Source organism: Penicillium atrosanguineum, assembly GCF_028827265.1.
Source record: "Penicillium atrosanguineum strain IBT 20685 chromosome Unknown utg000008l_segment0_segment0, whole genome shotgun sequence".
NCBI lineage: Eukaryota > Fungi > Ascomycota > Eurotiomycetes > Eurotiales > Aspergillaceae > Penicillium > Penicillium atrosanguineum.
The window spans coordinates 2374003-2400766 of NW_026623140.1; the positions used below are offsets into that span (position 1 = coordinate 2374003).

Genomic DNA, 26764 nt, shown 5'->3' on the forward strand with positions numbered 1-26764 from the left:
CGAAGCCGGACGATCTTAGTGAATTCTCCTAGAAATTAGGCCTCCGTAAAGAGAAGAATTCTGGAACAAGTGGAAATATCCACAGAGGTCTGGAGCGTATTCCGCCTGTATTCCGTACTCCGCTGGAAACTGGACGGCGCGCACCCGGGACTCTGGAACCCATCAATGATCCACGATGCATCCGACAGTCTAAAGCTTTTTTCGTTCTTTCTTTGCTAAGCGTCCATCCCTAGGCCCTGGGCTATGGATTCTAGACTCCGGGTTCTAGGTTCTTGGCCAAAGTACTCGTATGACTGAGATCGTCGGAAAGCCGCACGGCGATACCCGTGAGGCAAAGTGCTCGTGATGGACCAGCCGGATAGCATCCTTCAAGTGGATATGATCCAGTTTTGGCAAGTGACAGCCTCAATTCACTGCGTACCTGAGGTGGAAGAGCCAAAAAAAGAAAAATAATACAGAGATGACGATCGCCGCTCCACGGCCCCAACGCCCATAGTGTCGGGCTCGATTTTCCTCCTTTTCCCCCCTGCTGGGTCGACCGCCCCTGAGTTAGTGAGTTAGTGAGATGCACATCGTGCAGCTAAGTGTGAGCCGAGGATGGACTCAATGACGCTCATTTGGATGCATGGGGGAGGAGCACTCTGGACAGATCGAACCATACAGAGTACAATGTGAATACACCACTGACCCACCACATTCACCTGGAACCCGACGGGATCTCGCTAGGAATTCCGCAGCCAGTGGAGAATTTGCGGCTAATGTTTCCAGCATCACTAGTGCCCGCAAAGTGGAGAGAGGTTGGGCAAAAGCACTTCGCCCCTGGACCCAGATCGGGATTCTTACATGGCGCACTCGACTTATGTTCGGAACACTGCACCATGACACACTAATTCCTAATTCCTCAATGCAAAAGCACGACACTCTGCAGTGTCGATCCCTGCGGCCTTGTCTATCACCCCCTTGTTGACCGGAGACATGGTGCGCCGCATCGATCTGCTGCATCATGCAATGCCCTATTGTCCTCCGTGCAGACCAAGATGCACATTGGCATATGTCGAGCGTTCGCGGTACACACTTAGATTTAGAGGCTCATCATCTTGCAGAACCGCCCCCTTGACCCATGGGTCCTCAATAATCTTGACGGAGCCCGAGCGATCGTCCTTCCCGATCGCGACCCGGCGATTCATAACCCCTTCCCGCATCTTGCATTGCCCTAGGGGATCATCCCAGCCTTGGGGGGATCGGGGAAGGGTATCAAGTTCCCCCCGAATGCAGGCTGTCGAATCCGGGTACCTGGTCAAGGTGATGCCTCACATCCATTCTTGATCTTGTTTCCCAGCCACCCAATGATAGAACCTACGGACTCCTCCCTCGACCGCCTTGATCTTCCCACTGGGCTGGAATCGGATTGCATTGGTATGCAGGGACCTGTCTTTTCCCCTTTGGAATGACAAAAGGTCCACTGACCTCGCTTCTGTAGATGAGCATCGGCGCGTTCCTGGCAACAAACTCAATCGAGAGATATCTTGACGGGTCCGAGCCCGAGGTTACAAGTCAACCACTCATCGTTGTCACGGGCCTGGGTCAATGCGAACTGTCACATCTGATTTAGAAGTTTTGCACGAAGCTACGTGATCCTATTGAACCTATTACTGCATCTATGTATGCTGTCCTGCCACTTGGCTCCCCCCACCGGGGAATCAAGACCGCTTGCGAATGCAGTGATATGCCATCTCGAACTGCGAGACGAGTATTAGTGAATGTGTGTGTGTGTGTGTGTGTGTGTGTGTGCGTGTGTCTGCAGCACCTGTGATTGACTCACCTGTTCATTAGTCTGGCAGATCAGCACCCGAGGCCCCTTGCCGGCGCCCTTGGAGATATCCTTCACGGTCTCGTCATCTTCCGGCCCCTTGTCGTTGGCTTCCGAGTCGATTGCTATGCCTAGACTCTTGCATTTCTCAGATAGCGTGCGGCGTAGCAATGCACTCTTCTCCCCGATGCCACCAGCGAAAACTAGTGCGTCGACCTCCCCGCCAAGCTTGACGTAGTAATTTCCAATGTACCCCAAAATGCGATCGACGAGGATATCGAAAGCAAGCTTGTGCGCCTCCGAAGGAGGGCTCTCAACTGCTATCTCCGCGAAATCAGTAGTACCCGTCAATGCCTTCCAACCCGATTTCTTATTAAGTATCTCTTCTGCCTAGAATATTGCATATAGAAATCAGTACTTAGAACCCCGCAAGGGGCTAGATGTAATCACCGTGCTGATATGCATCTCCTTCGTAGCAGTGGGGCTCAACTTCCCCGCGTCGCTGGTATAATGGAAGACCAACCTGGGGTTCACGAGCACAATTAGCTTCCCAAGCACGAGACTATCAAGAATTACAACTCACGAGGGATCGATATCGCCGCTACGGGTCGCGCCCGGTAGTCCTGCGAGGGGAGTAAGACCCATTCTGATTATATCCCGTTAGTGCCCGCTTTGATGCTACGAAGGGGGCGGAGCTCACGAGGTATCGATCGATTTCCCCTCTTTGATCACGCATATGGAGGCCCCGCTTCCGATATGCATCACGATCAAATTGGTTTTCTCCTGTGGCTTTTGTAAGAACTCTGCGACGGAGCGGAGAATAAAGGAGTAGCTGATTCCGTGGAATCCGTATTTGCGTAGTCCGTTTGCTTTGGCGATTGTTTGGTCGATGGGGTATGTTCGCACGTAGTCTGGCATTGTGTGATGGAAGGCGGAGTCGAAGAACGTGATGCTGGGCACGCTAGGGAGCTCTTTTCGGCAGAGGCGGATGATTTCCAGAGCTGAGAAGTTGTGCCTAATCCGGTAGGAAAATACTTAGTTTGGTATCACACAATGCGAGGCAGAAGAAGAGCTTACAGCGGCGCCAGGTCTTCCAATGCCTCCAGATGGTGCATAGTATCATCATTGATCTCCACCGAGTCCTGGTAATCGCCGCCGTGGACGACCCGGTGGCAGATGTATGCTAGATCGCTTTCGCTCGCGACCTCGGATAGCTCGGGATCATCGAAGCAGCGCTTCAGGAGGTATTTAAAGGCATCTTGAGGCGTGCTCAGCTTCTCCTGCAGCTTCTCCTGGTGCTTGGTAGAGCCAGTGCGCTGGAATTTGAGAGCGGGCGGGGGCGCCGTGATACCGGAGATCTGCGCATCGGCGATAGCTTTAGGTGGGTTCTCGAACGTATAGAACGTGATCTTCACGGACGAAGACCCGGCGTTCACAGCGAGGACGGTTTTCGCCATGGCTGTGTTGAAATGGTGCCTGAATAGTGTTTTGGAAAGTGCTGGACAAGTTGTGTCGCGAAAACGCTGGTTCTAGTGCGCAAAACTGGTTGTTCTGTATCCTGTTGTTGGTGGTTGGTGAGTGATGTCAAGTGGGAAGAATTGTGACGTCGCCGAAGGGAACAGGGCGGATCAAAAAGCCCTATGGTAAGATCCGTGGCATGACCGGTACTTCTTTTCTTTCTGCTGCATCCGGTCAATTATTTTCATTTATCTCAAACTACTAACAGTGTTCACCTTACACGGCTATTCCGTGTACGTTTTCTTGTGCCTATCACCCGCTCCAAAGCTCCACCCGTTCATCGCGATTATGCCTGGAGAAGTCATCGATCGGCCAAATCCGCAGCCACTGCCGTCGCATTTGCCAGACTATGTGGAGAATCTGCAAATCAAACTCAAGCATGAGACTCTAGACCAAAACTCCTGCGATGCCTTGTTGAAGTTTCGCCGGGCGGCATGCTATATTGCGGCAGGTAAGTAGATTTTACGATCGGAATACCTTGAGGCGCAAGTACTAATTCCCGCACAGCGATGATTTTCCTCGAAGATAACACGCTTCTGAGAAACGAACTTACATTCGATGATATTAAACCTCGGCTGCTCGGTGAGCTCAACCCTGTATAGTCTTCGATAGAATTCGCTATGTGCTAACAAGGCCTTTTTTTCGCAGGCCACTGGGGAACATGCCCCGGTCTCATTATGGTTTACTCCCATCTGAACTATCTCATCCGGAAGAAAAATCTCGATATGCTCTTTGTTGTTGGTCCGGGACACGGAGCACCCGCAATTCTAGCAGCATTGTGGCTGGAGGGGTCACTGGAGAAGTTCTATCCGGAGTATTCTCGTGATAGCGAAGGTCTTCACCGGCTTGTTTCTAGATTCAGCACGACAGCTGGCCTTCCTAGGTTAGTTGCTAAGAACTTCATGATGACTACAGAGGCTGACAGTTTCTTCCAGTCATATCAATGCGGAAACCCCCGGGTCGATTCACGAAGGTGGAGAGCTAGGCTATGCGTTGGCCGTTTCCTTCGGCGCAGCCATGGACAACCCCGATCTGATTGTCCCTTGTGTCATTGGAGATGGAGAAGCCGAATCCGGTCCTACTGCTGCGTATGTTCTTCGAAATATTACTTCCAAACGCCATACTGACTATAAACAGCTCGTGGCATGCAATCAAATATCTCGACCCCAAAGAGTCCGGCGCGGTTCTTCCAATTCTGCACCTCAACGGTTTCAAAATCAGCGAGCGCACAATCTTCGGGTGTATGGATAACAAAGAGTTAGTGGCACTTTTTAGCGGATATGGATACCAGGTCCGCTTCGTGGAGGACCTGAACGACATCGATACAGACCTTCATTGTTCTATGGTATGGGCTGTGGAGGAAATCCAAAAGATTCAGCAGGCCGCTCGTTCTGGGAACCCAATTCTGAAACCGCGCTGGCCAATGCTGATCTTGCGAACACCAAAGGTAAGTCTATCAACCAGAAGTAAGCATCAATGACACTCACAATATTCTAGGGATGGTCCGGTCCGAAGGAGCTCAATGGCCAATACATTGAAGGGTCATTCCATTCCCATCAAGTACCCTTGCCCAAGGCCAAGAGTGATAAGCAGCAATTGAGTCTTCTGCAGAAATGGCTCTCGGACTACAAGCCCGAAGAGCTCTTTACAGAAGGCGGCGATATAATCGACGAGATCAAATCGGTTATCCCAGAAGAAAACACGAAGAAGTTGGGTCAGCGCGTCGAAGCCTACAACAGCTATGTCGCGCCTAATTTGCCAGACTGGAAGAAGTTCTGTGTGAAGAGAGGCACGGACGAAAGTGCAATGAAGGCAGTTGGCAAGCTGATCGATGCTGTCTTCGTGGAAAATCCGCACACCGTGCGATTGTTCTCTCCGGATGAGCTGGAGAGTAACAAACTTGACGCCGTCTTCGAAAATACCAACCGCAACTTCCAGTGGGATGAATTCGCCAACGCGCGCGGTGGTCGTGTGATTGAGGTGTTGAGCGAGCACATGTGTCAGGGTTTCATGCAGGGATACACCCTGACTGGCCGAACGGCTATTTTCCCATCATATGAGAGCTTCCTGGGAATTATTCACACTATGATGGTGCAGTATTCCAAGTTCATGAAGATGGTAAGTCTAGCTTTTATTCCACTCACTCTTGCTTATGCACTAATGTCGCGTCCAGGCCCTCGAGACCAATTGGCATGGCCCTGTTAGCAGCATCAACTACATCGAAACTAGCACCTGGGCCCGCCAGGAGCACAATGGCTTCTCCCACCAGAACCCATCGTTCATCGGCTCCGTGCTCAAGCTCAAGCCCACCGCCGCTCGTGTCTACCTACCACCAGACGCAAACACTTTCTTGACCACAATGCACCATTGTCTGAAGTCGAAGAACTATATCAATCTGATGGTAGGCTCAAAGCAGCCGACGCCCGTGTATCTCACTCCAGAAGAAGCCGAGAACCACTGCCGGGCAGGTGCATCAGTCTGGAAGTTCTGCAGCACGGACGATGGGTTGAATCCAGACGTGGTCCTGGTTGGCATTGGCGTGGAGGTCATGTACGAAGTGGTTCAAGCTGCAGAGATCCTGCGAGAGCGAGCACCATCTCTGCGCGTTCGCGTGGTAAACGTGACAGACTTGATGATCCTCGATAACGAAGGACAACACCCCCACGCTCTGTCCAATGAAGGGTTTAATCGTCTCTTCACTGAAGAGAGACCTATTCACTTCAATTATCATGGCTATCACACTGAGCTGCAAGGCTTGCTGTTCGGTCGACCGCGCCTGGATCGTGTTTCGATTGCCGGGTACATGGAAGAGGGCAGTACTACCACGCCCTTTGATATGATGATTGTCAATCGGGTCTCGCGTTATCATGTTGCGCAAGCGGCCATTGGTGGAGCACAGCGGAATGAAAAGGTCCGGGCTCACCAGCAAGAATTGCATGCCGAGTTCGAGCAGAAGATTAAAGAGACGAGAAAGTACATCATCGAGCATCAACAAGGTGAGTTGAACCGCATTCTTCCCTGGTTTGCGACATCGCTGACATTGCTGACTGGCTTACAGATCCTGCTGGGACGTATGACACCCCAAATGTTCTCGTGAATGTTGCCTAGAGTAGTGAAAGCACAAGCGGGGTGTCGGGGTAGAGACTGATGAGACTTGGCTAGATGGGTTGTCGCGAGCAATTGTCCTTTTTCCATATTATCGGTAGGCGGTGTGTTTAATTAAATGCAAATGAAAAAGACTTCGAGAGTCATGGCTTTGAGCCGTCCGCACACTGGAAACCCACCTGAAGAAAGAGGAGATCCGGCCCGGCGGACGTTTGCCGATGTCAAAACTTGGCGTGGTGGCGTCCGTCGGAAAACCCACATGCTCATGCTCATAGCACATGGACAGCACATCGTGCTCAGCCCTGCAGGTTTCTACAACCTTGAAACCTTGGAAAGTTCAAGGGGCCTTTGGGCTGGCTATTTGAATTGTATCTTCCCTTTCCGACCATCTTGATGATCAAATGGCCGAGATCAAGTAGGGGTTTCCAAAATCGGACGTCTATGTGGGCGTGGTGGTGGCCCAGCATTTCGGATATATATTGCTTCAACTTAAAGGAGAGTAGAACCTCAAGTGCTTCGAGAATATCCAGAATTCACAAAAGGACGGCATTGGAATGGGATTGAGACCCAAATACATCATCATCATCATCATAGGTAGCCTACGAAAACCGGTGAAATATAGGTAGAACAGCCGCGAATCTTCAAATGTCCCAAGTCCGGAAGCCCCGCGAGCCCCGCGAGCCCCGCGGGTAAGGCTCTGGGCCTTCCATGGTTCTGGATATGACCGAATCGTGCAATCGGGTGGCTATTTAGTCCTGAGCCTCATGTCCAAGCATTTGGCTACAAGCTATGGGTCGGATCTCGAATGTGACATTCTCTTAGCGGTGAACCCGGTAACCTGAAATGCACGGGCACTTGAGTGCAGACGGGCTCAAATACGAAGCCCAGATGACTCAACAACTGTACAACGGGTCTAGAAGCCTAATGTCTTAGTTGTAGGACACCTTCGACAAGGAAAACCCGGTTCAGAAATCCGTGGGAGGCCATGGGCAGGGAGCGTCGGATCGGAGGTAGCGAGAAGGCAGAAGCCCGCCGAGTCGCGCGCAGAGGCCGCCAAGCGCACACAGGCTAAACCCGAACAGGAGGACCTTGCGAGACCCAAGCTTTGCGAAACACAGCAGACGTCTCTGTCGGCCCGAATTCCTATCAAGATCTGACCAATGTTGCATGGTTCCTGGCTTTGATGTCATTTTTCCCCCTAGGTTTTCTATACAATGCATAGTCTGGCGGTCCACTTCCTGTCTTGCGACCCCCACTTGTTCAAAATTTCCGCCGCTTCGTAACCCACCATGTATTTGCTAACCCCGTTGGCGCCAAGCGGGTTTGATATTGACTCGCGGATGCGTCGGGATTGGTTACCCCGAGGGTACAATCCGTTAGATCTGACAAGTCAAGTACTCGTGGCCCCCCATAGCTCGCAAGCTCTTCTAGAACGGTGGCCACGCACTGCTCAGCCTTGATTTCTCCCGACTTTAATATACATCGCCGTTAAAACTCAGCCTCTTTTGCCTATTGCCCCGAGACCCGGAAGCCTAGCCTTTCCGAAAATCCTTTCTTTTTTCAATCTCCCAAATCCGATCCGTCTTTATCATCTTGTTCAAACGGCCCGTCATTCATTCGCCTGATATAATTCGCCATATAGTTGGCATTCTAACCGCCTCCCTAGACCTGGCTATTCTACCTTTTCGTTCTTTCTTTTTTTTTTTTTTTTTTTTGATTAATTCTACGACCTGCACGAGCTTCGTCTAATTCTCCGAGCTCATCATGGACAAGCAAGAGTTGCTAGTTGGCTGCCATGCCAAAGTTCCTGGCGTCGGCACCTCATACGGATACGTTCCAACACTTGGAGCTGGCATTGCTTACGTCGTCCTCTTCGGCCTCTCCATGATGTTACACACTGTTCAAATGTGCTGGAAGCGCACATGGTGGACCAGCGTTTTCGCTATTGGATGTCTCGTGGAAGTTATTGGATGGGCTGGTCGAACCTGGTCATCAGAATGCCCGTATAACTCGACTGCATTCCTGATGCAAATTTCCACCCTTATCATTGGTGAGTAGCTTCAATGCCAATTTCAGAAGACCGAGTTGAAAGGCAGTCACGCTAACAATCTCATAGCTCCCACCTTTTTCACAGCAGGCATCTATGTCCTCCTTGGTCAGTTCATCCGACAACTCGGCCGTGAATCATCCATCCTCAAACCGAGCCTCTACCTCTGGATCTTCGTCACCTGCGATATCATCTCGCTAGTCATCCAGGCAATCGGTGGTGGAATGGCATCTGGGGAAGCCACCAAGGTCAACGGCAACACCGCCCCCGGCACTAACATCATGGTTGCTGGAATCGTTTTCCAACTATTCTCCGTCACCATCTTTGTCCTCTGCGCCGCCGATTTCATTCGTCGGTCCCTGCGCCATAACCTTCTTCAACAATTGACTGGATCGATTATTCCTCTGCTCGGCGCCATGATCCTCTCCGTGGTATGCATCTATATTCGGAGTATCTACCGTACGATCGAGTTGTCGCAGGGCTGGACTGGGTACTTGATTACTCACGAGAGCTACTTCATTGGCTTGGATGGAGCCATGATGATTATTGCTGTGGCGGTCTTCAATATTATTCACCCTGGTTGGCTTCTGCCCAACCATGAGAAGAGCAACGCGTGGAAACGAGAGACTTCCGGAGACGAGATTGAGATGAACCGCGTTTCAGAATCTTAAGTGCATCTCTTCATTCGTGTACTTTTTTGTTGTCTCCCATGTGGGTACCGTTGCAAATAGTATCGCGTGGGTGGCAGACTAGACTATAAACTGAGACTTTAGCGATAATGAACACAGAATGTGATTTGATGCATGAACCGAGCATGTGAATTGAGACGTGTATCTACTAGAGTACTATCCCCTAATGATCGCCGAGATTAATCCTACGAGGGCTCCTAAGTGGATGCGTAACGTCTTCGTAGTCTACTATTTGAGCGAAGATGTGATTTGTTTAGGTCTATCTTGACCAGGGAGTCAACGCAGCACATCAGATGACAAGCTTCGCTATTGCTTAGCTATCAAGTCAAACACCAACAAGAATCAAATTGCCTCAATCACTGAAATCAACAAGTAAGCCATAACGCCCCCGTTAAGAATTAACACCATCCAACTAGGCATGTTTTGCAAAGTACTATACACCATCCACTGCCTCAACCCAGGCAAAGACACCGCCCACTGCCAATGTAGCGACAGCCCAAACAGAGCCCCACACAAATGCGCCTTCCACAGAAACACTCTGAATCGTGCCTGCAACCTGGACAATGGTGTTGAGCAGGATCACAGACGCCAACAGGAGCGTACGAGAAGCCAGAATTCTCGCCTTGACTGACAACTGACCCCAGGTCTTGCGATAAATAGCCGTAAATAGGACTTCTCCCTGACGTTCTTCACGTTTGGCCTCATCTTCGGTCGAGCTCGTCGAGTTTCCAGCGGAGCTAACGAACAGGAAATCGCGCACAGCATAGCCGACAGGGATCAAAGTCAAGAAGAGAGTAGGAAGACCTGCGGGACCAGCATGCGCGGCGCTGATGTCCGGAATGCTCTCAAAGTGCATCACGAGCTGGACAGGAAGCCAAGTTGCGTAGCTTGCGTACAGCATGACACTAAAGATAGACGTCGCGGTAAGAGTGGTGTAGATCGTCGTCAAATGGTCTTGCAGAATGGTTCGGTTGGCAACGGCGCCCGATGGAGCGTGCGACAAATCATGAACCGACGATGGCCGGCGCAAGAGGGCGAATGGAATCACCGTCGAGGCGATTGTGATCGCATACGAGGTGAGAACCGAAGTAGGTCGAACGCCATAGAAGAAGGACAAAAGGGTGTAGGTGGGCATGTGCGTTAAGAAGAGGAAGGATGCGGCATCCCAACCTGCGAAGTGAGGCACTCGTTAGCATCATTCTCCGAGAAACTGCGACACGCATTCTTCAACTCACTGTCAAGTCCAACAGCCCAGGCCAAGCCAACTTCAACGGCTCTCCATCCCACCAAGACCCCCACTTCCCACCACTCCTCCAAGTGTTTGCTGACCAGGCCGAGGTCATTCAATGTCAAATCCGAGGTGAGAGAGTGAAGGACCGAGCTGACCAAGAGACTGCTCAGAACGACCAGAAAGAAGCGCGCAGGCGAGGGGATGCGCGCGAGTGGCGTTGGCTGCGCAGGGGCAGTCAGAGGTGTCAGGGCCGCTTTGGGATCGTCTGTCTGACGCGAATGGACGCGCTCGGACGAGGATACCTTCTTGGGAGACATGTTTAAGATGGAGGACACTAACAAGAATCGGAAGAATTGAATAGCTAGTGAAGAGCCCACGCGACCAGGATAAAAAAAAGAAGGCAGGAACGTGGAATGTTGGTCGGCGGTGAGTGAGCGATGATGTCACTATCAAGAGCTTCCAAGGTCCGGTGTATGATAGCTCGTCAGAAGTGGATTTCTATTTAATTCCAATCAAATAATGTAGTTCAAAAAGGTGACATAGAAACATAAAGTGTACATCAATCATCCTCGCTCTCGTTCTCGCTCTCTGCAACAGCGAATTCCACCGTTCCGCTCTCGCGTCCCTTGGTATCTCGCACGACGATGCGGTACTTGCCCTGATTCCAGAGGTCCTTGATGGTCAGCTCGCGTGTGCGGCCGAGACTCTCAATGTCTCCAATACGAGTCAGGGTACCCTCCAGGTGGTCATCAAATCCTTCACGGGCACAAATCTCTCGGAAGGCGCGCTGCATGGGAACGGAATCGGCGCGCACCATAGCTCGCGAGTCGATGGTGAAGATGTTATCGTGATCGTAGGACTGGACAAAGTCGGCACGAGTCATGATCTCGCGCGCCTCATGAAGCGGGATCGATGGCAGGATATGACCTCTCTCTGGGTGATAGATCTCTTCCATCTTTCCTTCACGGTCGACCAGGGCCTTGGCCAGGACCATGGCAGCAGACTGTTAAGATGTCTTAGTATACTTTTGTCAAAATCAGGTGAAGATAAAGCACTCACCGAATACTTCTGCTCGTCCATCACATCGTCATCCATCTCCATACCGAGAATCCAGCACTTGTTGAGGAACCATGTTTTCTCGGCTCGGCAGATCTCGTCACAGGTGGATGTGATGTTGTGAGACTTTGCAACTCGGTTCAGGAAAGACAGTCGCCCGCCCACTTTGTCATAGACTTCCTCAAGAATCTTCGATGGCAGATCCTCATTGTAGAATTGCTTGCGGTATTTCTTCAATGCATCCATCGCCTTGTCCTTGGGCAGATCGGTGACTGGGATGACTTCCATACGCGTCGCATAACGCTTCAGGCGCTCGTATACCCAGTAATCGTCGCTGTTGAGGACTATTTGCAGATCAGTATCTGTGAAACTAGATAATAATGACGAGAGAAACCTTACTAGTGGTGACAAGGCCGCTTGCAGCCCATTGCTCGGCCCGTTGCTGGATCATCTCCAGAAGATCCTGGCCATCGTGATCGTCCCGAACCAGGTGAGCACTGTTAACAATGAGGATGAGCGGTGGCGTGCCATTCTTTCTTCTGGCCAAAGCAACCTTCTCAAGTTTGTTGAAGGCTCGCTCGATGTCCAGCAGGGCTGTTGTATCACGCGGGCCACGAATACTGAAAAGGCTTCCAATGTAGCTATATAATCTGTTAGAAAGCAATTTGGCACACAGAAGACAGGGAAATCATACTCCTCATGGAACTCGTAGTCCAGGGCCTTTCCAAGTCGAATGCGGAAGATCTCAAGATCTGCATGAGCCTCAAACATGGCACAACCAAGGCCATTGATTTTGCGCATCGCTTCTAGGAGCATAGAGGTCTTTCCAGTGCCCTTCTCACCGACAATGAGATAATAGTGACCGCCACGTCGTCCGGAAACAATGTCATCGATCCGCATTTGCTCGTCCCGAGGAATCCAGTGCTCCTCATAGGCGTACTGATGCTTTCCGGACACCACACCGGCAACTTCAAGAGCCGGGTCACCTGGATTGAATGCGTTGTCCATCTTATCCAAAATCAGGTACTTGTAGTACTGGTGGTACCCGTAGCCGGCCGCTCTACGAATAAAGATTAGCCCGACTTTACCCCGTCATTGAAAAGTGATCGTACCCTAGAATGAAGATGGATGCTGCCGTAGTTGCACCTGTTTCCAGCATCTTCAGAATGGTGGATTTCAGATTTGGATCATCGCTCTTGCGACCCTGACCCTTGCCATCTTCCGCGTCATTCTGATCAGTAGGATCAGGAGTGTACTGGCCCATATTTTTTGGGTCAGAAGAATTAAAGCGTTTAAATGTGCTCTGAACAAGACCTCCATTAGACTTAAGAGGTCTTGGCCAGGCTTGTCGGGTAAAGCATGTCAGCGGCTGAGCAAGCCGGTTCCATAGCATCTTGATGGCTCCGCCTAGTCTTGACAGATGTAAACAGTATCAAGGATGTCTGGAGATGGTTTGTAATGTAACAGTATACACTGAGATCCGCAGATTGTAGTTAGTCTAATCCACAGCGCAACAGCCACAGCCAGGCTACAGTAGTGTGGGCTCACGACTGTCAGCGCTACACCATCAGGGGATAACGCGTCTGATAAAAGAGAGCGTACGGGTGAGAACCCAATTTTTGAAGAAGAAAGAAAGAAAGAAAAAAAAACCAAAAAGGAGATAACGAGAGACTTGAAGTTTGAAGCGAAAATGTCAACTTGAGAGAGCAGGGAGGTTAATTGTGGCTGAGGCGTGGTGGAGTTCCATTTCTCGATCTTATGGGGGGCTTGGCACTTTCGATTGGGGCTTATTTTGCTTCTACGTGTCCTAGAGTCCCGCTTACGTCGAGTGGCGTTCTTAAGAGCTGGCATATAAGAAAGTACCGGGGTATAGAAGGGCTGTGTTATCTTTTGTGTACGCAATACCTGTGTCAATGCCGGTGTTGATACTACTGTAGGCACAGAGTTAACACTTTGTTGGTTCCTGAGTCGCGTAGTAAGTTGCATTGCACAGGACTTATTAATCTGGGGACTTTTGCACTATCGAGACAATAGATTCAGCGATGTTGATATATGCGCATGGGACTATATTACATCAAAGCCAAGTTGCTTTGCTTAGTCCCAAGGATGAGTGCCCGTTGTCAAAGGTCCGTCAAAACTGGTTTGTCGCTGTCGGGAAGTTCTCCCGAAGCTAAATGACGAAACACACCAGTGCGTGTTTGGTTTCAGGGGTTGGGGTGTCTTGGAAATGGCTTAAGAGCAAAATGTCTTTAATGGATGTGAATTATGAATTACGTCTGAGCATCCCGCAAGGGGCCAAGATGGACTTCTCGTTACGTGGAGGCCTGAGGCACCGTATATCTAGACACGTTAGCTACTATCAACAAGTTACTATAGACTTCGGGGATACTTATCTAAATTTCGAGCTGTAAATTATCCAACCTGTCTCTAGTCAGCCCAAATTGAGGAAATGTAAGGGTCATTCCCCAGAAGCAACTGGAAATTCCTTATTCCTTGTGGAGAAGGACTCTCCGCGGCGCCTTCCCCGAACCCACCGCCCGAGCACTTCCGAGGGTATGCCGCATCCGCGAAATTTTCTCCTCCGTTCCACCGTTCTTCAACCGGACTATTTCCTTTTTGCATCTCTCTCTATATCTGGGGCACGGGGTTTTTGGCTTTTTGCTTCAATTGCCTCTTATCCTTCTTGTATCATAGCGACCCTTTTTTTCTTCCCTGCCGGATTCCCCGCAGGTCCTCATTTTTTCGACCATTCGTCTCTACCCCGAGATAGCTATCGCCAATTGATTTTGCCGAAGCTATCATACTCAATCGATTCGACATAATGGCGCAATCCAATGGAGAGTTGGAACACTCGAAAGGTCCGTCCGCCCTCGATACCACGATACCACGTTGTCACACGAGCCGTCGGATCGAAGCATAACTCGCGAACGATACTCGACTAGGAAAGCATGCGCTGACATTTCAACAGAGGTTGCCCAACAGACAAACGGCAATGGCCCCGAGGGTGTGGAGGATGAGAATGCTGGCGGTATGTGGGATTAAATCGAGCCAGGTGGATTGGTGGTTTTCTGACTCGTGTCAAGGTCTCTTCCAGATCTCCGTGAAGCTCCCCCATGAGCCTTACATGATCCAGGTTATGGTTAGTGATTCGTTTTCACAGTCCATTGGAAGTATACTGACCTCTTTTGTCAACAGGTGTCGAGCCAAGAGCAGGTGCAAGATGTCCGCCAATCGATCGTCGAGCTCCCCGGTACCTTCCAGTACACATGCTTCCACCTTGAGCACAACGGAACCCGCATCAATGATTTCGTTGAGCTGTCCGAGGTCCCGGATCTCAAGGCTGATTCCGAGATCGTGCTGGTGGAAGACCCCTACACCGAGAAGGAGGCCCGCATGCATGTTGTGCGGATGAGGGAGCTGGTTGGTGCTGCTGGTGACCGTGTGGACAACCTTCACGGTATCGCCGCAGGCCTCTCCCTGCACGATGCCATCGCCGCCGAGGCTGCTGCCGCCGCCGAGTCGGAGAAGGACCACTCTCTCGCCAAGTACAACCTGACTGGCACCTCTTCGCTGCAGACCATCTTGCCTAAGTCCGACACTCCCCTCCCCAAGACCGTCAAGTCGATCTCGCTGTCGCCCTGGAACCCTGTTCCTTATAACCTCCGCCAGAAGGGTCACCTTCTGTACCTCCAGGTCACCATCAACGAGGGCGAGCAGTTCCAGATTACCTCCCACGTCTCGGGCTTCTACGTCAACATGAACTCGAACAGCCGCTTCGATCCTTTCCCGAAGGCGATGCCCAAGAACGTCAATGGAAAGGCTCACTCTCTTCTCACCCTGCTCTCTCAGCTGTCGCCCTCGTTCAACACTGCATTCGAGGCCCTGCAGGAGTCCAACAACCAGAAGGATCTCTTGACCACCTTCCCATTCCAGAATGCCATTCCCAACAGCCCATGGCTCGTTGCTCCGGCCTCCTCCAGCTTGAACGCTCACCTGCCCGATATCACTCGCTCCCAGGAGAGCTACCTGATCTCCGGTGTGGACAATGCCGAGACTCTGCGTGACTGGAACGAGGAGTTCCAGACCACCCGCGAACTGCCCCGCGATACCGTTCAAGATCGTGTCTTCCGGGAACGCTTGACCTCCAAGCTGTTCGCTGACTATAATGAAGCTGCCGCCCGTGGTGCCGTCCTGGTTGCTCGGGGTGAGGTTGCTCCTTTGAATCCCACCGAGGCATGGGATGCCCAGATTTTCGTATACAACAACATCTTCTACTCCTTCGGCGCTGATGGTGTCGGCACTTTCACCTCCGAGGGTGGTGACGAGGCTGCCCGTGTTGCTGTCGGCAAGGACGTTTTGGGTATCAAGGCTGTCAATCAGCTCGATATCCAGGGCCTGTTCACTCCTGGTACTGTTGTCGTTGATTACCTTGGTAAGCGAATTGTTGGCCAGAGCATTGTGCCTGGTATCTTCAAGCAGCGTGAGCCCGGTGAGCACCAGATCGACTACGGCGGTGTTGAGGGCAAGGAGGTCGTTGCCACCAACGAGGAATTTGTTCCCGTCTTCGAGAAGCTGTCCAAGGCTCTCCGCATTAAATCGCACCCGGTTTGGGACAAGGATGGGAAGCGCCACAACCTTGAGGGCAGCGTTGAGACCAAGGGCCTCCTTGGTACCGATGGCCGAAAGTACGTTTTGGACCTGTACCGTGTCGCTCCTCTGGACGCTTCATGGCAGGAAGAGGAGGGCAACGATGTGTACCCCCATCGTATGTCTGTCCTGAGACTAGAGCTCATTGAGGCATACTGGCGCAGCAAGATGAGCGCCTACGTCAAGGCTGAGGTTGAGAAGCGCCGTGCTGCTAAGGCCGAGGAAGCCCCCAAGGAGGACAAGTCTGATGAAGGTTCTGAAGAGAAAACCGAGGAGAAGACTGAGGAGAAGACTGAGGAGTCCGCGGACAATGAGCGCGTCGACATCTCTGGATTCAACCTCGCTCTCAACCCCGATGTCTTCAGTGGCCAGGTCCCTCAGACCCAGGAGGAGAAGGAGCAGTGGGCCCAGGATGAGAAGGAGGTGCGCGAGGCTTGCGACTACCTGCGCTCTAAGATCATCCCGGAGCTAGTCCGAGACCTGCACGATGGCGACGTTGGCTTCCCTATGGATGGTCAGTCCCTGACCCAGCTCCTGCATAAGCGCGGTATCAACATCCGCTACCTTGGTAAGCTGGCTCAGCAGTCCAACGAAAAGGGTGCTCGCCTTCAGGCCCTGTCCACTCTCCTGGTGCAGGAGATGGTCGCTCGTGCCTTCAAGCACGTTGCGCACAACTACCTCTCCAACGTTCCCGCTCCATTCGTCGCTCCTTGCATCGCCCACCTGCTGAACTGCCTGTTGGGCACCGGTATTAATGCTTCCCCCAAGGCTGAGATTGAAGAGTCTCTGCGTGAGGTCTACCCCGAGGGTGACTTCTCGTTCGAGAAGGTCACTCCCGAGTCTCTCCGTACTGAGATCGAGAAGCAGGTTTCCGTCCGCTACCGCTACTCTCTGGAGAAGACCTGGGTCGGATCGCTGCGCCACCTGCAGCTTTTGCGTGACATCTCGATCAAGCTGGGTCTCCAGCTTGGTGCCCGCGAATTTGCTTTCTCGAAGGACCAGGTTAAGGAGCAGGCTCCTCCCACCAACGGTACCAACGGCAGTGGCAACGACGATAGCAAGAAGAAGAACAACAACAAGAAGAAGGGTGGCGACGCCAAGTCTAAGTCCCCTGTCCGCGTTGTGGTGGAGACTAAGCCTGCTCTTTCCATCTTTGCTGATGACATCCTGAACATTGTTCCCCTAGTCAAGGATGCTGCTCCTCGCAGTGCCTTGGCTGAGGAGGCTCTGGAGGCCGGCCGTATCTCGCTCATGCAGAACCAGAAACAACTGGGCCAGGAGCTCATTCTGGAGTCTCTGTCCCTGCACGAGCAGATCTACGGTATTCTTCACCCCGAGGTTGCCAAGCTGTACCACCAGCTTTCCATGCTCTACTACCAGACCGAGGAGAAAGAGGCTGCTGTGGAGTTGGCCCGCAAGGCTGTCATAGTTACTGAGCGCACTCTGGGTGTTGACTCCGCTGACACCATCTTGGCCTATCTCAACCTGAGTCTGTTCGAGCATGCCTCCGGGAACACGAAGACTGCCCTGGTGTACATCAAGCACGCCATGGATCTCTGGAAGATCATCTACGGAGCTAACCACCCTGACTCTATCACCACTATGAACAACGCCGCCGTCATGCTGCAGCACCTGAAGCAGTACGGCGACTCCCGCAAGTGGTTTGAGGCTTCCCTCGCTGTCTGCGAGGACCTCTTCGGCAAGCAGTCCATCAACACCGCCACCATCCTCTTCCAGCTTGCCCAGGCTCTGGCCCTGGATCAGGACTCCAAGGCCGCCGTTGGCAAGATGCGTGAAGCCTACAACATCTTCCTTGCTCAGCTTGGTCCGGAGGATCGCAACACCAAGGAGGCCGAGACCTGGCTCGAGCAGCTCACCCAGAACGCTGTCTCTATCGCGAAGCACGCCAAGGACATCCAGGCCCGTCGCATGCGCCGCATCGCCATCAACCCCCGCGGATCCACCATGGGCACTCGCGTGCAGCCCCAGGTTGGCCAAACTGTGCCCGAGAGTGCCGGTGCCGCCGCTTCCGGTATGGACTCCCGCAGCATTGATGAGCTGCTGAAGTTCATCGAGGGCAGCGATGCCAGCTCCTCTCGCTCCAAGAAGAAGCGTACTTCTGCCAACCCCAAGCTCCGTGGCTCTAAGCAGTCTAAGGCTTAAATTCTTCTTACGATTTGATTAGTTCCGGGTGTTTCTTTTTCTTGGCAATCTCGTGTCTTAACAATAAAATACTCCATGATTGTTTTTCGGAAGGGGCTCGGGGTGTCACGTTTGATGAGTGGGGAATGATGTATTTTAGATCTCTCCTCTCCCTGTTATTATTATATTTTGAACATCTGGGCCTATCCTGATCAATGGAAAGGTTCATGCACACCTTTGTACTATATTACCCAAATCTGGACGCGTATGATGCGATGTACTTAAAAGTCTGCATATGTCGGTTTCAGTTTGGGCCAATTCAGGTACCCCAGGAATACTACACAGTAGACTTTTCTAATAGCTTCCAGAGGTGGGGTGGTAGCCCTGGAGTATCATGTCAATATGTTATCCGCGAAATTATTCTTAGGTAGCACACCGCCCGCGCGTGACCGCTTCGGACCCACCCTTGTTTACTTTGTTTTGCCCTCCGATCTTCTGGTGTTCGCATTCGCAACCGCATTCCATTCGACACGCACCTCTTATTTAGGGTTAAAGGATATTTTATCATATTTAGCCTATTGGACTTTTGCTCCGAAACTTGACCATGTCTGAGGGACGAGCGTGGTGATTGCCATGCATCATCGCAGAGTTGGTTCTGAGGCCCGTTACTGCAGTAAGACACAATGGTCTCCCAAGTCTTGGGCTTTTTACGACGAGACTAATGAGATTATCTACAGGTCTATGGATTCAACCGATAGGATTATCCCCATCTATTCATAATGGACGACATTCAACCCACCGCGCGATGGGCAAACCGCATGCTGCGACCTTTGACCTCCATATACCGTCGACTCGAGAAACACCATGAAACACTAGCGACGATCGCGGTCGATTCAAGGATAAAGGCGGAAATTGAAGATATCGATAAGCATACGCCACCAATCGCCGAGCCTGTGAATACCCGAGACACCCTCTCTGGCTCAGACGCGGACGAGGACGACCCAGTTTGGATCCCAGGGAAAAAGCCCGAGCAGCGGCGCAACAAGCATAACTATTCAGGCCGAGGACAAGGGAAAGGTGGAAGGAAACGCACGAGACTATCGATAAACAGCCCGGAAGCCCCTCGCACACTGCCAGGCGCAATTGAGCTTGCAACACCTCTGATCACTGGCAAGCGTTGGGAGATCCCGTCAAGCGCTCGATCCCAATTCTCGATTGAACGGCGGAACGAAGTTCACAGAAAAGGCCAGCAGCAAGCCTTTCGCGACCGATATTCGCTGCACAAGAGCCCATGGCAAACGCTTCTTGACCAGTCGGACTCGGGGTTTGCTGACATAGCCCACAATCTTGACCGCGTTCTTCAAAACTTCCTTTGCAACACACGGGTCGTTCAACGTGGGACGAATGGTACATTGGCTAAGCCCGAGCGCGGCGCGCGTTCCTTGCTCTCTATGGTGGCGCGCAGCCTGCCAGAGTTCATTGCAAGAGAGCAGGATGCACAGAATGATATGGAGCACGATGGTGAAGAAGACATGTACGATGCATACTATACGGAACTGGAATCATTTTACGCACCCCATGGCAGAGGCTGGAAGCCTCTTCGCGAGGCAGTTCGTGCCCAGGGCATCCATATGGTGTCTACCATGATCCAGAACAAATGGGTCACCGATCCAATCGCATGCGCACTGGTTGAAAAATGCGGGCCCAACGAACTAGACGCTTGCGAATCACTCCTCTCGACGTTCCTCTCCACACGCACGAAGTATCACTACCCGCTTGCCCTCAAGTCCGACACAGAGCCGCGTATCGGAGACCCTATTCTACTCCTACGAAAATACACTCGATATGGTTCAGCTAGTCGGTCTTTTATCTTTGACGAGCTTGCCAAGCTACTTATACGTGGTGTGCTGCCGCCAGAATGGATGGCGACCAAACATTGGAACAGTTGGATGACCCGAGCCACGATATCATTTTCCAAAGGCGATAGCGACTGTGCTGCGGCTTCACAGCTGATTGAGGCTGTGCTTGTTTCTGCCAGTGATATCCGTCCGGCCCCCGAGGCTCCAAACCCCAAGAGAAGACTTCGGGCCAAGCTCCGAGCTACTGGTGGAAGGGCAACTCGGGCTTCTTTTGGAGGACCGGCCAGTAAAGTTGAGACTATACGTCCTTGTCCTGTGCCAATTGAAGACGCACTGAGCAATCATATCACGAGTCTTTTGGCAGCTTTATGCGGCATGCATATCTCACGGTCCCGCGATCTGGAGGATGTTGAATCCTTCGATGGAACAAAAGCGGGCCACATCATTAATTATCTTTCTTTTAACCTGGAAAAAGACATGGCGTTACGGCCAATGTCTCATGTTATCAACCTCACATCACATCAGTTGTTTAGACGGGGTTGTATCTTGTTGGCAAATTGCCTATTGCAATGCAACGATGCAGCTTTGACGGGTGTCAGCCCATGTATGATGATATCGAACCCCAGACTTGATAAGCACTGTGACATGTTGGCGTCGCGCGCCGACTTGGTGAAGGAACTGGCACTTTTCGTGCGACAAGCCTTCCGATGCTTTGGAAGTGCTACGGACAATGAGCGTTTATACACTGCCCAAGAGATTCGCCGTATTATCTCACAGTTTCCTCGCTTGGCCCAAGCCTCAAGTCTATCTGCTTTACTATGTCAAGTAGCCATTGAGTCTGCCATGGGATTTGCAGAGGGCACAGGGGAACCTGATGACCATGTATGGGCAGTTGAGATTCAAGAGACAGTCATTGCGCTGCGGAATGGAAGAGAGTCAAGTCCAGAATCTACGGATGAATCGGATGAGCAAGGGCTGCGCAGAGGATACCGATGGGAAGAAAGCATTGGAGAATGGGTTGCCCGTACACCAGCAGCCAAATCAAATCCGGGGCCTAGCGTGGTTGTCAGAAGACGTACCTCCCTTGCGCTACCCATGCTATGTAACCCTTGCTCAACGGACAGCAGCTCTCCCGAGTCAGACCGGTTTGAAGGGCCTGCCTCGAGTTTGACCTCATCGCCTTCTTCCGCCGGAACGAAACGAGACTATGGGGAATTTGACTCGTCGCCTCTACGCCCGGTTAGAAGTCGACCGTCTGCGCGGGGGATTGTAATCGCCAACTCAGAAGAGAGAAGCTGTGGAGCCAGGTCGTCTAGCCCTGATATCGATATCAGATCTCCTTCTTTAGAACCAGTGCCCCATGAGCGTCGCATTCTACGCGATGTCTCCAATCAGAATACCATCCCACGAGCGACTCCCAAGAGCTTAAAGCGTCCATCCGCAGTCGAAGTGGTCATATTCAACAAGAAACAGGCACGCACGAGCGACCAAACCTCGCAATTTTCATCAGAGCCTCATCAGAAACAGGTCCATCGTGCAGTGGAGCGACGAAGGTCCGGGCCACCTCGAATTTCGAATATTCCAGCTGCCGCTCAACGAAGGTCTATCATTCCCTGTTCGGAAGATGACAGTGACGACGAGCTAAGCTTCATCTAGCAGTCTTCTGGGCCTTCTAGACTGGCAACAACGATGTGGTCTCCGCCCCGCCGGGCTGGCAGATCATTCATTTGCAGATATTCAAGATTCCCTGTTCTCATGTCTATCTCATTCTTGAATTGCGAACGGGCTCAAAGGACATTGAGAAGTTCTCGAAGGACGGATTACGGAATGCAAGCGAGCGTGAACTTGACAGGGGCGCAATTTTCCTCAGGGAAACGGTGGATAATGGACGATCCACATTTTTTGGAACTTTTTTATGACATGATACCCTTGGCTTGGATTGGTGTTTTTTCTGTTTATTCTCTCTTTAGTTTGGTTGTCCATTGGTGGGTGTGGCTCAGTCCAAATCTTCTCATCTGGAGATTTGGATCTAGAAGCTCTAGTTGATCTAAAGTTTTAAGTAGACCATGAGCTTCTATGAAAGGTATAGCAATCGTGATCGTTAAAAGCCGCCTGGGTGGCATGATTCACGATGTCAAATTCTTACTACTTCTTTTCGGTTAGACGACCACTAGCTGTGTCGGTGTGGATCGAGCCTGATGGATACTGAGGAGCAGCTTCAACGCCTGCTCCGGAAGAATAGAGATTTTTGGGATTGTCCAGACAGAGATTGATGGCTGTACTAGGCCAAGATTGGTGTGATTTAATGGAGATTGAAGTTGAAGGTAGATCTGGAGCTCTGTATTGGAAAGAAAGGCTCTCGCGAAGATGGTCTGAGTCTTTGACATGCGTGTCATGGTACTATGCGCTCATGTCTATGCAGCTAGGCCTCCATACAGTTTCACCATCGAGTAATCAGATGATCAAAACAGGCTGATGGGGGGGGGGGTCTCGTCTCCAACACCAGTCCTCGCTACGAGCTCAGCGAAATGAAGGAACTGGAGAACGTAGGTCATATTCTCTATTCGTCGAGCTAGCAGTCTCCATGACCATGACATTCTTGTCTGTCCCATCTTTGCATCGCGAACGGGCCCCGCTCAGAATGGAGCAGTTCATAGAGGGCGGGTCAACCGAGCTCCGATTGACCTCGACCGACCTTGTGTGTGGTTAGTGTCGTCGGCACGCCTTGTTTTCATCTACTTTTGACGACCCGTTCATTGCTAGCGCCATGGTTCAGGTTGGATCCCTCATCTGCCTGGAAATTTGGATCTGCGGACCCTGTTTGGATCTCAAGTCATGAGTGACACCTGTCAATCGAGAAAATGGCACCTGAAACCAGAACAGTCTCTGCACGGGTTGAGTCGAGTCCAGGCCTCACTTTATCTGTCGCATGCAGGATCACCACGAATCCGCATGAGGAGCAAAACCCGGGGCTAACACTGGATTTAGCTCAAGTAATCTATGCTATCGTGTAGGTTCTATATGAAGAATCTCTGCATTTAAAGCCAGGTTTCAGCCGCCTATCAAGAGGGGATAGGGGAATTTGTCCGGGCCGAAAGCTATTCTCGGATGGAATTACTCCTCAGGGGAGATGAGGGTCTGATATTAATGAAGCCAAGACACGCCGGAGCCATGCGGAGATCAGGAAATAGAGTGAAGGTGTGGTTCGTGGACGATAGCGTTGACCCGAGCGTTTCAGTTGGAGGTAATTTTTCCACTTGGGTTTGAGTGTCGCGTGGGCGCTAACCCACACACTGTGACCATCTTCCGCAGCCCCGTCCCCCTTCATCCACACGACCATATTGGCCACCAATGAAGCAAGGACCCTTCCTCAAACGGAGGTGGTGAGGAGGATTGGCGAGTGACTGGTCTTCTGGTTGCTTCAAACCCAGCGCCAGCGTTTCAGCATGGACCAGTCACACTAGCGCATCTCGTCCACAGGCGCCAAGCCTCCTCACGTCCAACACTTGACGGGAAAAATATTTGGGCCTGCGCCTGCGCCTGTGCTTGGATCCATCTCCAGATACCCGATTCGATCTATGGATCGGCTCCTAGTCCAAGCTAACCTGGCTCAAAGGGCTGGCTTTCTCTTATCCCCCTTGGCCAGTAACAGGGTGAACATTCGGATCGCACTCGTAGATTGACGGGCTCGGCGCCAATAACATAGAGATTGATCGGCTACATGACGAAATGATGGCCGATTCCTGCGAGTAGTATGATCGCATGGGCCCGTCGGCCCAGCCTGGCTTGTACATTATTCCGCGATGGCGGTGGACTTGGCCTGTCTCATATTCTCCCCACCCGTCCTAGACGCAGGGACAAAAAGTGCTTTCTTCTCCTTTCTCCCCTTGACGGGTCCCTCTGACAATAGCCATTGTCCTTCTTTTCTGTTCCACTTGTTTTTGTTTTTTTGTTCCTTCTGACCATCGTTAACGGTGGAACTAGCTTCTATCTGATTGCCCTGCAGTGACTGGTTCACCAGCATTCCTTTCGTTGCCCTCCGACATAAACCAGGTCTCTGGGACATATTTCAGCCGATCTGTCATTCCGGTGGCGCGAGGCTGTGCGATCTGAGGAGACCTTCATCCATTGATGTTTTCTTCGTTTTCCTCACTACCTATACGTTCAGCAAACTAGGCAGGCCCTTCGACACCACCTACCGTATCTCAGGACCAACTGGGTTTCGGGCCTTCACTGCAATTCTTGCTCGTTTTCGCCATTCAAAGCAGCCCGGTGTTGCTCTCTGGCAGTCGCCTATCTTTCACTTCACCTGAAGACTTCCAGCACTTTCTAGGCCTTGATATCAAGCCTCCCCTTCTTTACCACTTAACCCCAAGGCAAGCTGGTCTTGCACAATATCAAAATTTGGACCCCATATAGATCTCAAAAGTATCATCCTCTTGACACAACATGCAACATCTCATTCTTGCTCTATCCCTCGCGGGACTGAGCAGCGCCATTGAACTTGAAAAGCGGCATAGCAGCAGCGCCAGTGAAATGTTCTATGAAGCAGTCAACGATGACCTGGCTCGTTATACGATTCTCGCCCTCGGCTGTGCTGCTGCCGCATATCTCATATGGAATATCTGGTTCCGATTCACGGCTCATCTTCGACGTCTATCCACTTTCGGCGATGACAGACAGCGGTACTTCGTGCCCGCGCACAGCACATTCGCCTGGGTCAAGGAGCACTTGATCTATGCTCCCCTTTTCCGTACACGCCACAACCGTGAGATGCAATTATCCTCAGCCATCAATATGGGCACCTTGCCCAGCCGTTTCCATGGTATTCTTGTATTCGGTGTTGTTGCCATGAATGTTATCCTCTGTGTGGTTACCACTCCTTTCGGCTCGTCGGAGGACACTGTCGCAGGCATTGTTCGCAACCGAACTGGCACAATGGCCACCATCAACCTGATTCCTCTGGTTATCATGGCTGGTCGGAACAATCCTCTCATCGCCATGCTCCATGTGCCCTATGACACCTGGAACCTGCTCCACCGCTGGCTCGGCCGCATTGTAGTGGCGCAAGGCCTTGCACACACTTTCGCCTGGGCCATCCCCAAGGGCCAAGAAAGCGGTTGGAACATCGTTGGCATGGCGATCAGCAGCAGCAGCTTCCTGCTCGCTGGCTTGGTGGCCACCGCTGCCCTCGTTGGATTGCTGCTTCACTCACCTTCGCCCATCCGCCATGCTTTCTACGAGGTCTTCATCCACTTGCACTTCGCCATGGCAGCTGTTTTTATGGGCTTCCTATGGGTGCATCTGAATGGCATGGCCGCCCAGACTTATTTGCTCGCCGCTATCATCCTCTGGGCCCTGGAGCGATCCACTCGTCTCTTCATCATCATTTACCGTAACTTGGGCAGTGGGTCCACCACCGCAACCGTCGAGGCCATGCCGGGCGATGCTATGCGTATCACTCTGCGCATGGCTCGCCCATGGACTTTCCGCCCCGGTCAGCATATCTACCTTTATATCCCCGCTGTCGGATGGTGGACCTCGCATCCATTCTCCGTCGGCTGGAGCGAAGGCGACAACCTCGTTACCGATGAGAAGTCTCCTCTTCCCATGTCGAAGCAGGACCTGCTCGGTGTTCCCCAAAAGGAGACAATTTCCCTGCTCGTTCGTCGCCGCACTGGTTTCACCGATAAGCTCTTCCAGCGCGCCTCCAGTGCCATCGGCTCTCGTGTCACTCTTCGTGCCTTTGCTGAAGGTCCCTACGGCAACATACATTCCATGGATTCATACGGCACGGTGATGCTCTTTGCCGGTGGTGTCGGAATCACACATCATGTCCCCTTCGTTCGCCATCTCGTCGCTGGCTTCGCCGACGGCACAGTAGCCACACGCCGGGTCACACTGGTCTGGATCATCCAATCTCCCGAGCACTTGGAGTGGATCCGGCCCTGGATGACCAGTATCTTGGCCATGGATCGCCGCCGTGAAGTCCTCCGCATCATGCTCTTCGTCACACGTCCACGCAATACCAAGGAAATCCAAAGCCCCTCCGCTACAGTTCAGATGTTCCCGGGTCGACCAAACATCGACACTCTCGTCGGCATGGAAGTCGAGAACCAGGTCGGAACAATGGGTGTCCTAGTTTGCGGCAACGGAGGCCTCAGTGACGACGTGCGCAAGGTCTGTCGAAAGAGGCAAGGCCACACGAATATCGACTACGTCGAAGAGAGTTTCTCTTGGTAAATCTGCCCATGCGATGATATCTGTGGAGTTGCTTGAGCGTCTTTACATCGTGACGTGTCTTCGTCGCTTTCCTTTCTCGGGCTTCTGCAGCTTCTTTGTCTCTCTGTCTTTCTTTTGTTCGCTCTGTAGCTTTCGCCTTTGAGCTTGCTTCGCTTCTTCCTGCCTTGGCCTGGCCCTTTTTATTTTGTATAGTTTCCTGTTGACAGCGACCTGTCATGTTCTGGGCGTGTGCTCTGTCTTTGAAGAGTTGTACATATATTTTGCCTCAATGCAAGATATCCGGTGCCTTTGAGTTCGTTCCCGAGCTTGTAAATGATTGATGAGATTTCAAATGGCGGTCAGTCTCAAGGTACTTGTCGATTCAGTTCATCGGCCATGCACGGCAGTGGAGAGACGATCTAGCACCTATCGACTGGA

The 26764-nt window shown here is 51.8% G+C and overlaps 9 protein-coding genes across 9 annotated transcripts; 5 read left to right on the forward strand and 4 right to left on the reverse strand.

Annotated features, from left to right (window-relative positions):
* Positions 1-1013: 1013 nt before the first annotated feature.
* N7443_010406 (Homeodomain) lies at positions 1014-1202 on the reverse strand (the record flags this gene model as incomplete). The annotated part of the gene is made up of 1 exon (XM_056890462.1): positions 1014-1202. The coding sequence occupies one exon, from the start codon at positions 1200-1202 to the stop codon at positions 1014-1016; it is 189 nt and encodes a 62-aa protein (XP_056736953.1).
* Positions 1203-1700: 498 nt separating this feature from the next.
* Positions 1701-3267, reverse strand: N7443_010407 (uncharacterized protein; the record flags this gene model as incomplete). The annotated part of the gene is made up of 6 exons (XM_056890463.1): positions 1701-1739; positions 1823-2200; positions 2261-2333; positions 2394-2456; positions 2511-2825; positions 2888-3267. The coding sequence occupies 6 exons, from the start codon at positions 3265-3267 to the stop codon at positions 1701-1703; spliced, it is 1248 nt and encodes a 415-aa protein (XP_056736954.1).
* A 349-nt stretch (positions 3268-3616) lies between these two features.
* On the forward strand, positions 3617-6436 carry N7443_010408 (putative phosphoketolase; the record flags this gene model as incomplete). The annotated part of the gene is made up of 8 exons (XM_056890464.1): positions 3617-3779; positions 3836-3910; positions 3977-4211; positions 4264-4416; positions 4466-4775; positions 4826-5446; positions 5502-6324; positions 6387-6436. The coding sequence occupies 8 exons, from the start codon at positions 3617-3619 to the stop codon at positions 6434-6436; spliced, it is 2430 nt and encodes an 809-aa protein (XP_056736955.1).
* Positions 6437-8197: 1761 nt separating this feature from the next.
* On the forward strand, positions 8198-9151 carry N7443_010409 (RTA1 domain-containing protein; the record flags this gene model as incomplete). The annotated part of the gene is made up of 2 exons (XM_056890465.1): positions 8198-8483; positions 8550-9151. 2 exons carry the CDS (start codon positions 8198-8200, stop codon positions 9149-9151), a joined length of 888 nt encoding a protein of 295 aa, XP_056736956.1.
* A 451-nt stretch (positions 9152-9602) lies between these two features.
* N7443_010410 (uncharacterized protein) lies at positions 9603-10717 on the reverse strand (the record flags this gene model as incomplete). The annotated part of the gene is made up of 2 exons (XM_056890466.1): positions 9603-10339; positions 10405-10717. 2 exons carry the CDS (start codon positions 10715-10717, stop codon positions 9603-9605), a joined length of 1050 nt encoding a protein of 349 aa, XP_056736957.1.
* Positions 10718-10959: 242 nt separating this feature from the next.
* On the reverse strand, positions 10960-12849 carry N7443_010411 (ATP-binding protein; the record flags this gene model as incomplete). Its single annotated transcript, XM_056890467.1, has 5 exons — positions 10960-11403; positions 11460-11800; positions 11856-12097; positions 12151-12516; positions 12569-12849. 5 exons carry the CDS (start codon positions 12847-12849, stop codon positions 10960-10962), a joined length of 1674 nt encoding a protein of 557 aa, XP_056736958.1.
* Positions 12850-14277: 1428 nt separating this feature from the next.
* N7443_010412 (translation initiation factor 3 subunit CLU1) lies at positions 14278-18266 on the forward strand (the record flags this gene model as incomplete). Its single annotated transcript, XM_056890468.1, has 4 exons — positions 14278-14314; positions 14425-14484; positions 14540-14595; positions 14652-18266. The coding sequence occupies 4 exons, from the start codon at positions 14278-14280 to the stop codon at positions 18264-18266; spliced, it is 3768 nt and encodes a 1255-aa protein (XP_056736959.1).
* A 758-nt stretch (positions 18267-19024) lies between these two features.
* On the forward strand, positions 19025-21760 carry N7443_010413 (uncharacterized protein; the record flags this gene model as incomplete). Its single annotated transcript, XM_056890469.1, has 1 exon — positions 19025-21760. The coding sequence occupies one exon, from the start codon at positions 19025-19027 to the stop codon at positions 21758-21760; it is 2736 nt and encodes a 911-aa protein (XP_056736960.1).
* Positions 21761-24553: 2793 nt separating this feature from the next.
* Positions 24554-26347, forward strand: N7443_010414 (ferric reductase family protein; the record flags this gene model as incomplete). The annotated part of the gene is made up of 1 exon (XM_056890470.1): positions 24554-26347. One exon carries the CDS (start codon positions 24554-24556, stop codon positions 26345-26347), a length of 1794 nt encoding a protein of 597 aa, XP_056736961.1.
* Between the last annotated feature and the right edge of the window lie 417 nt (positions 26348-26764).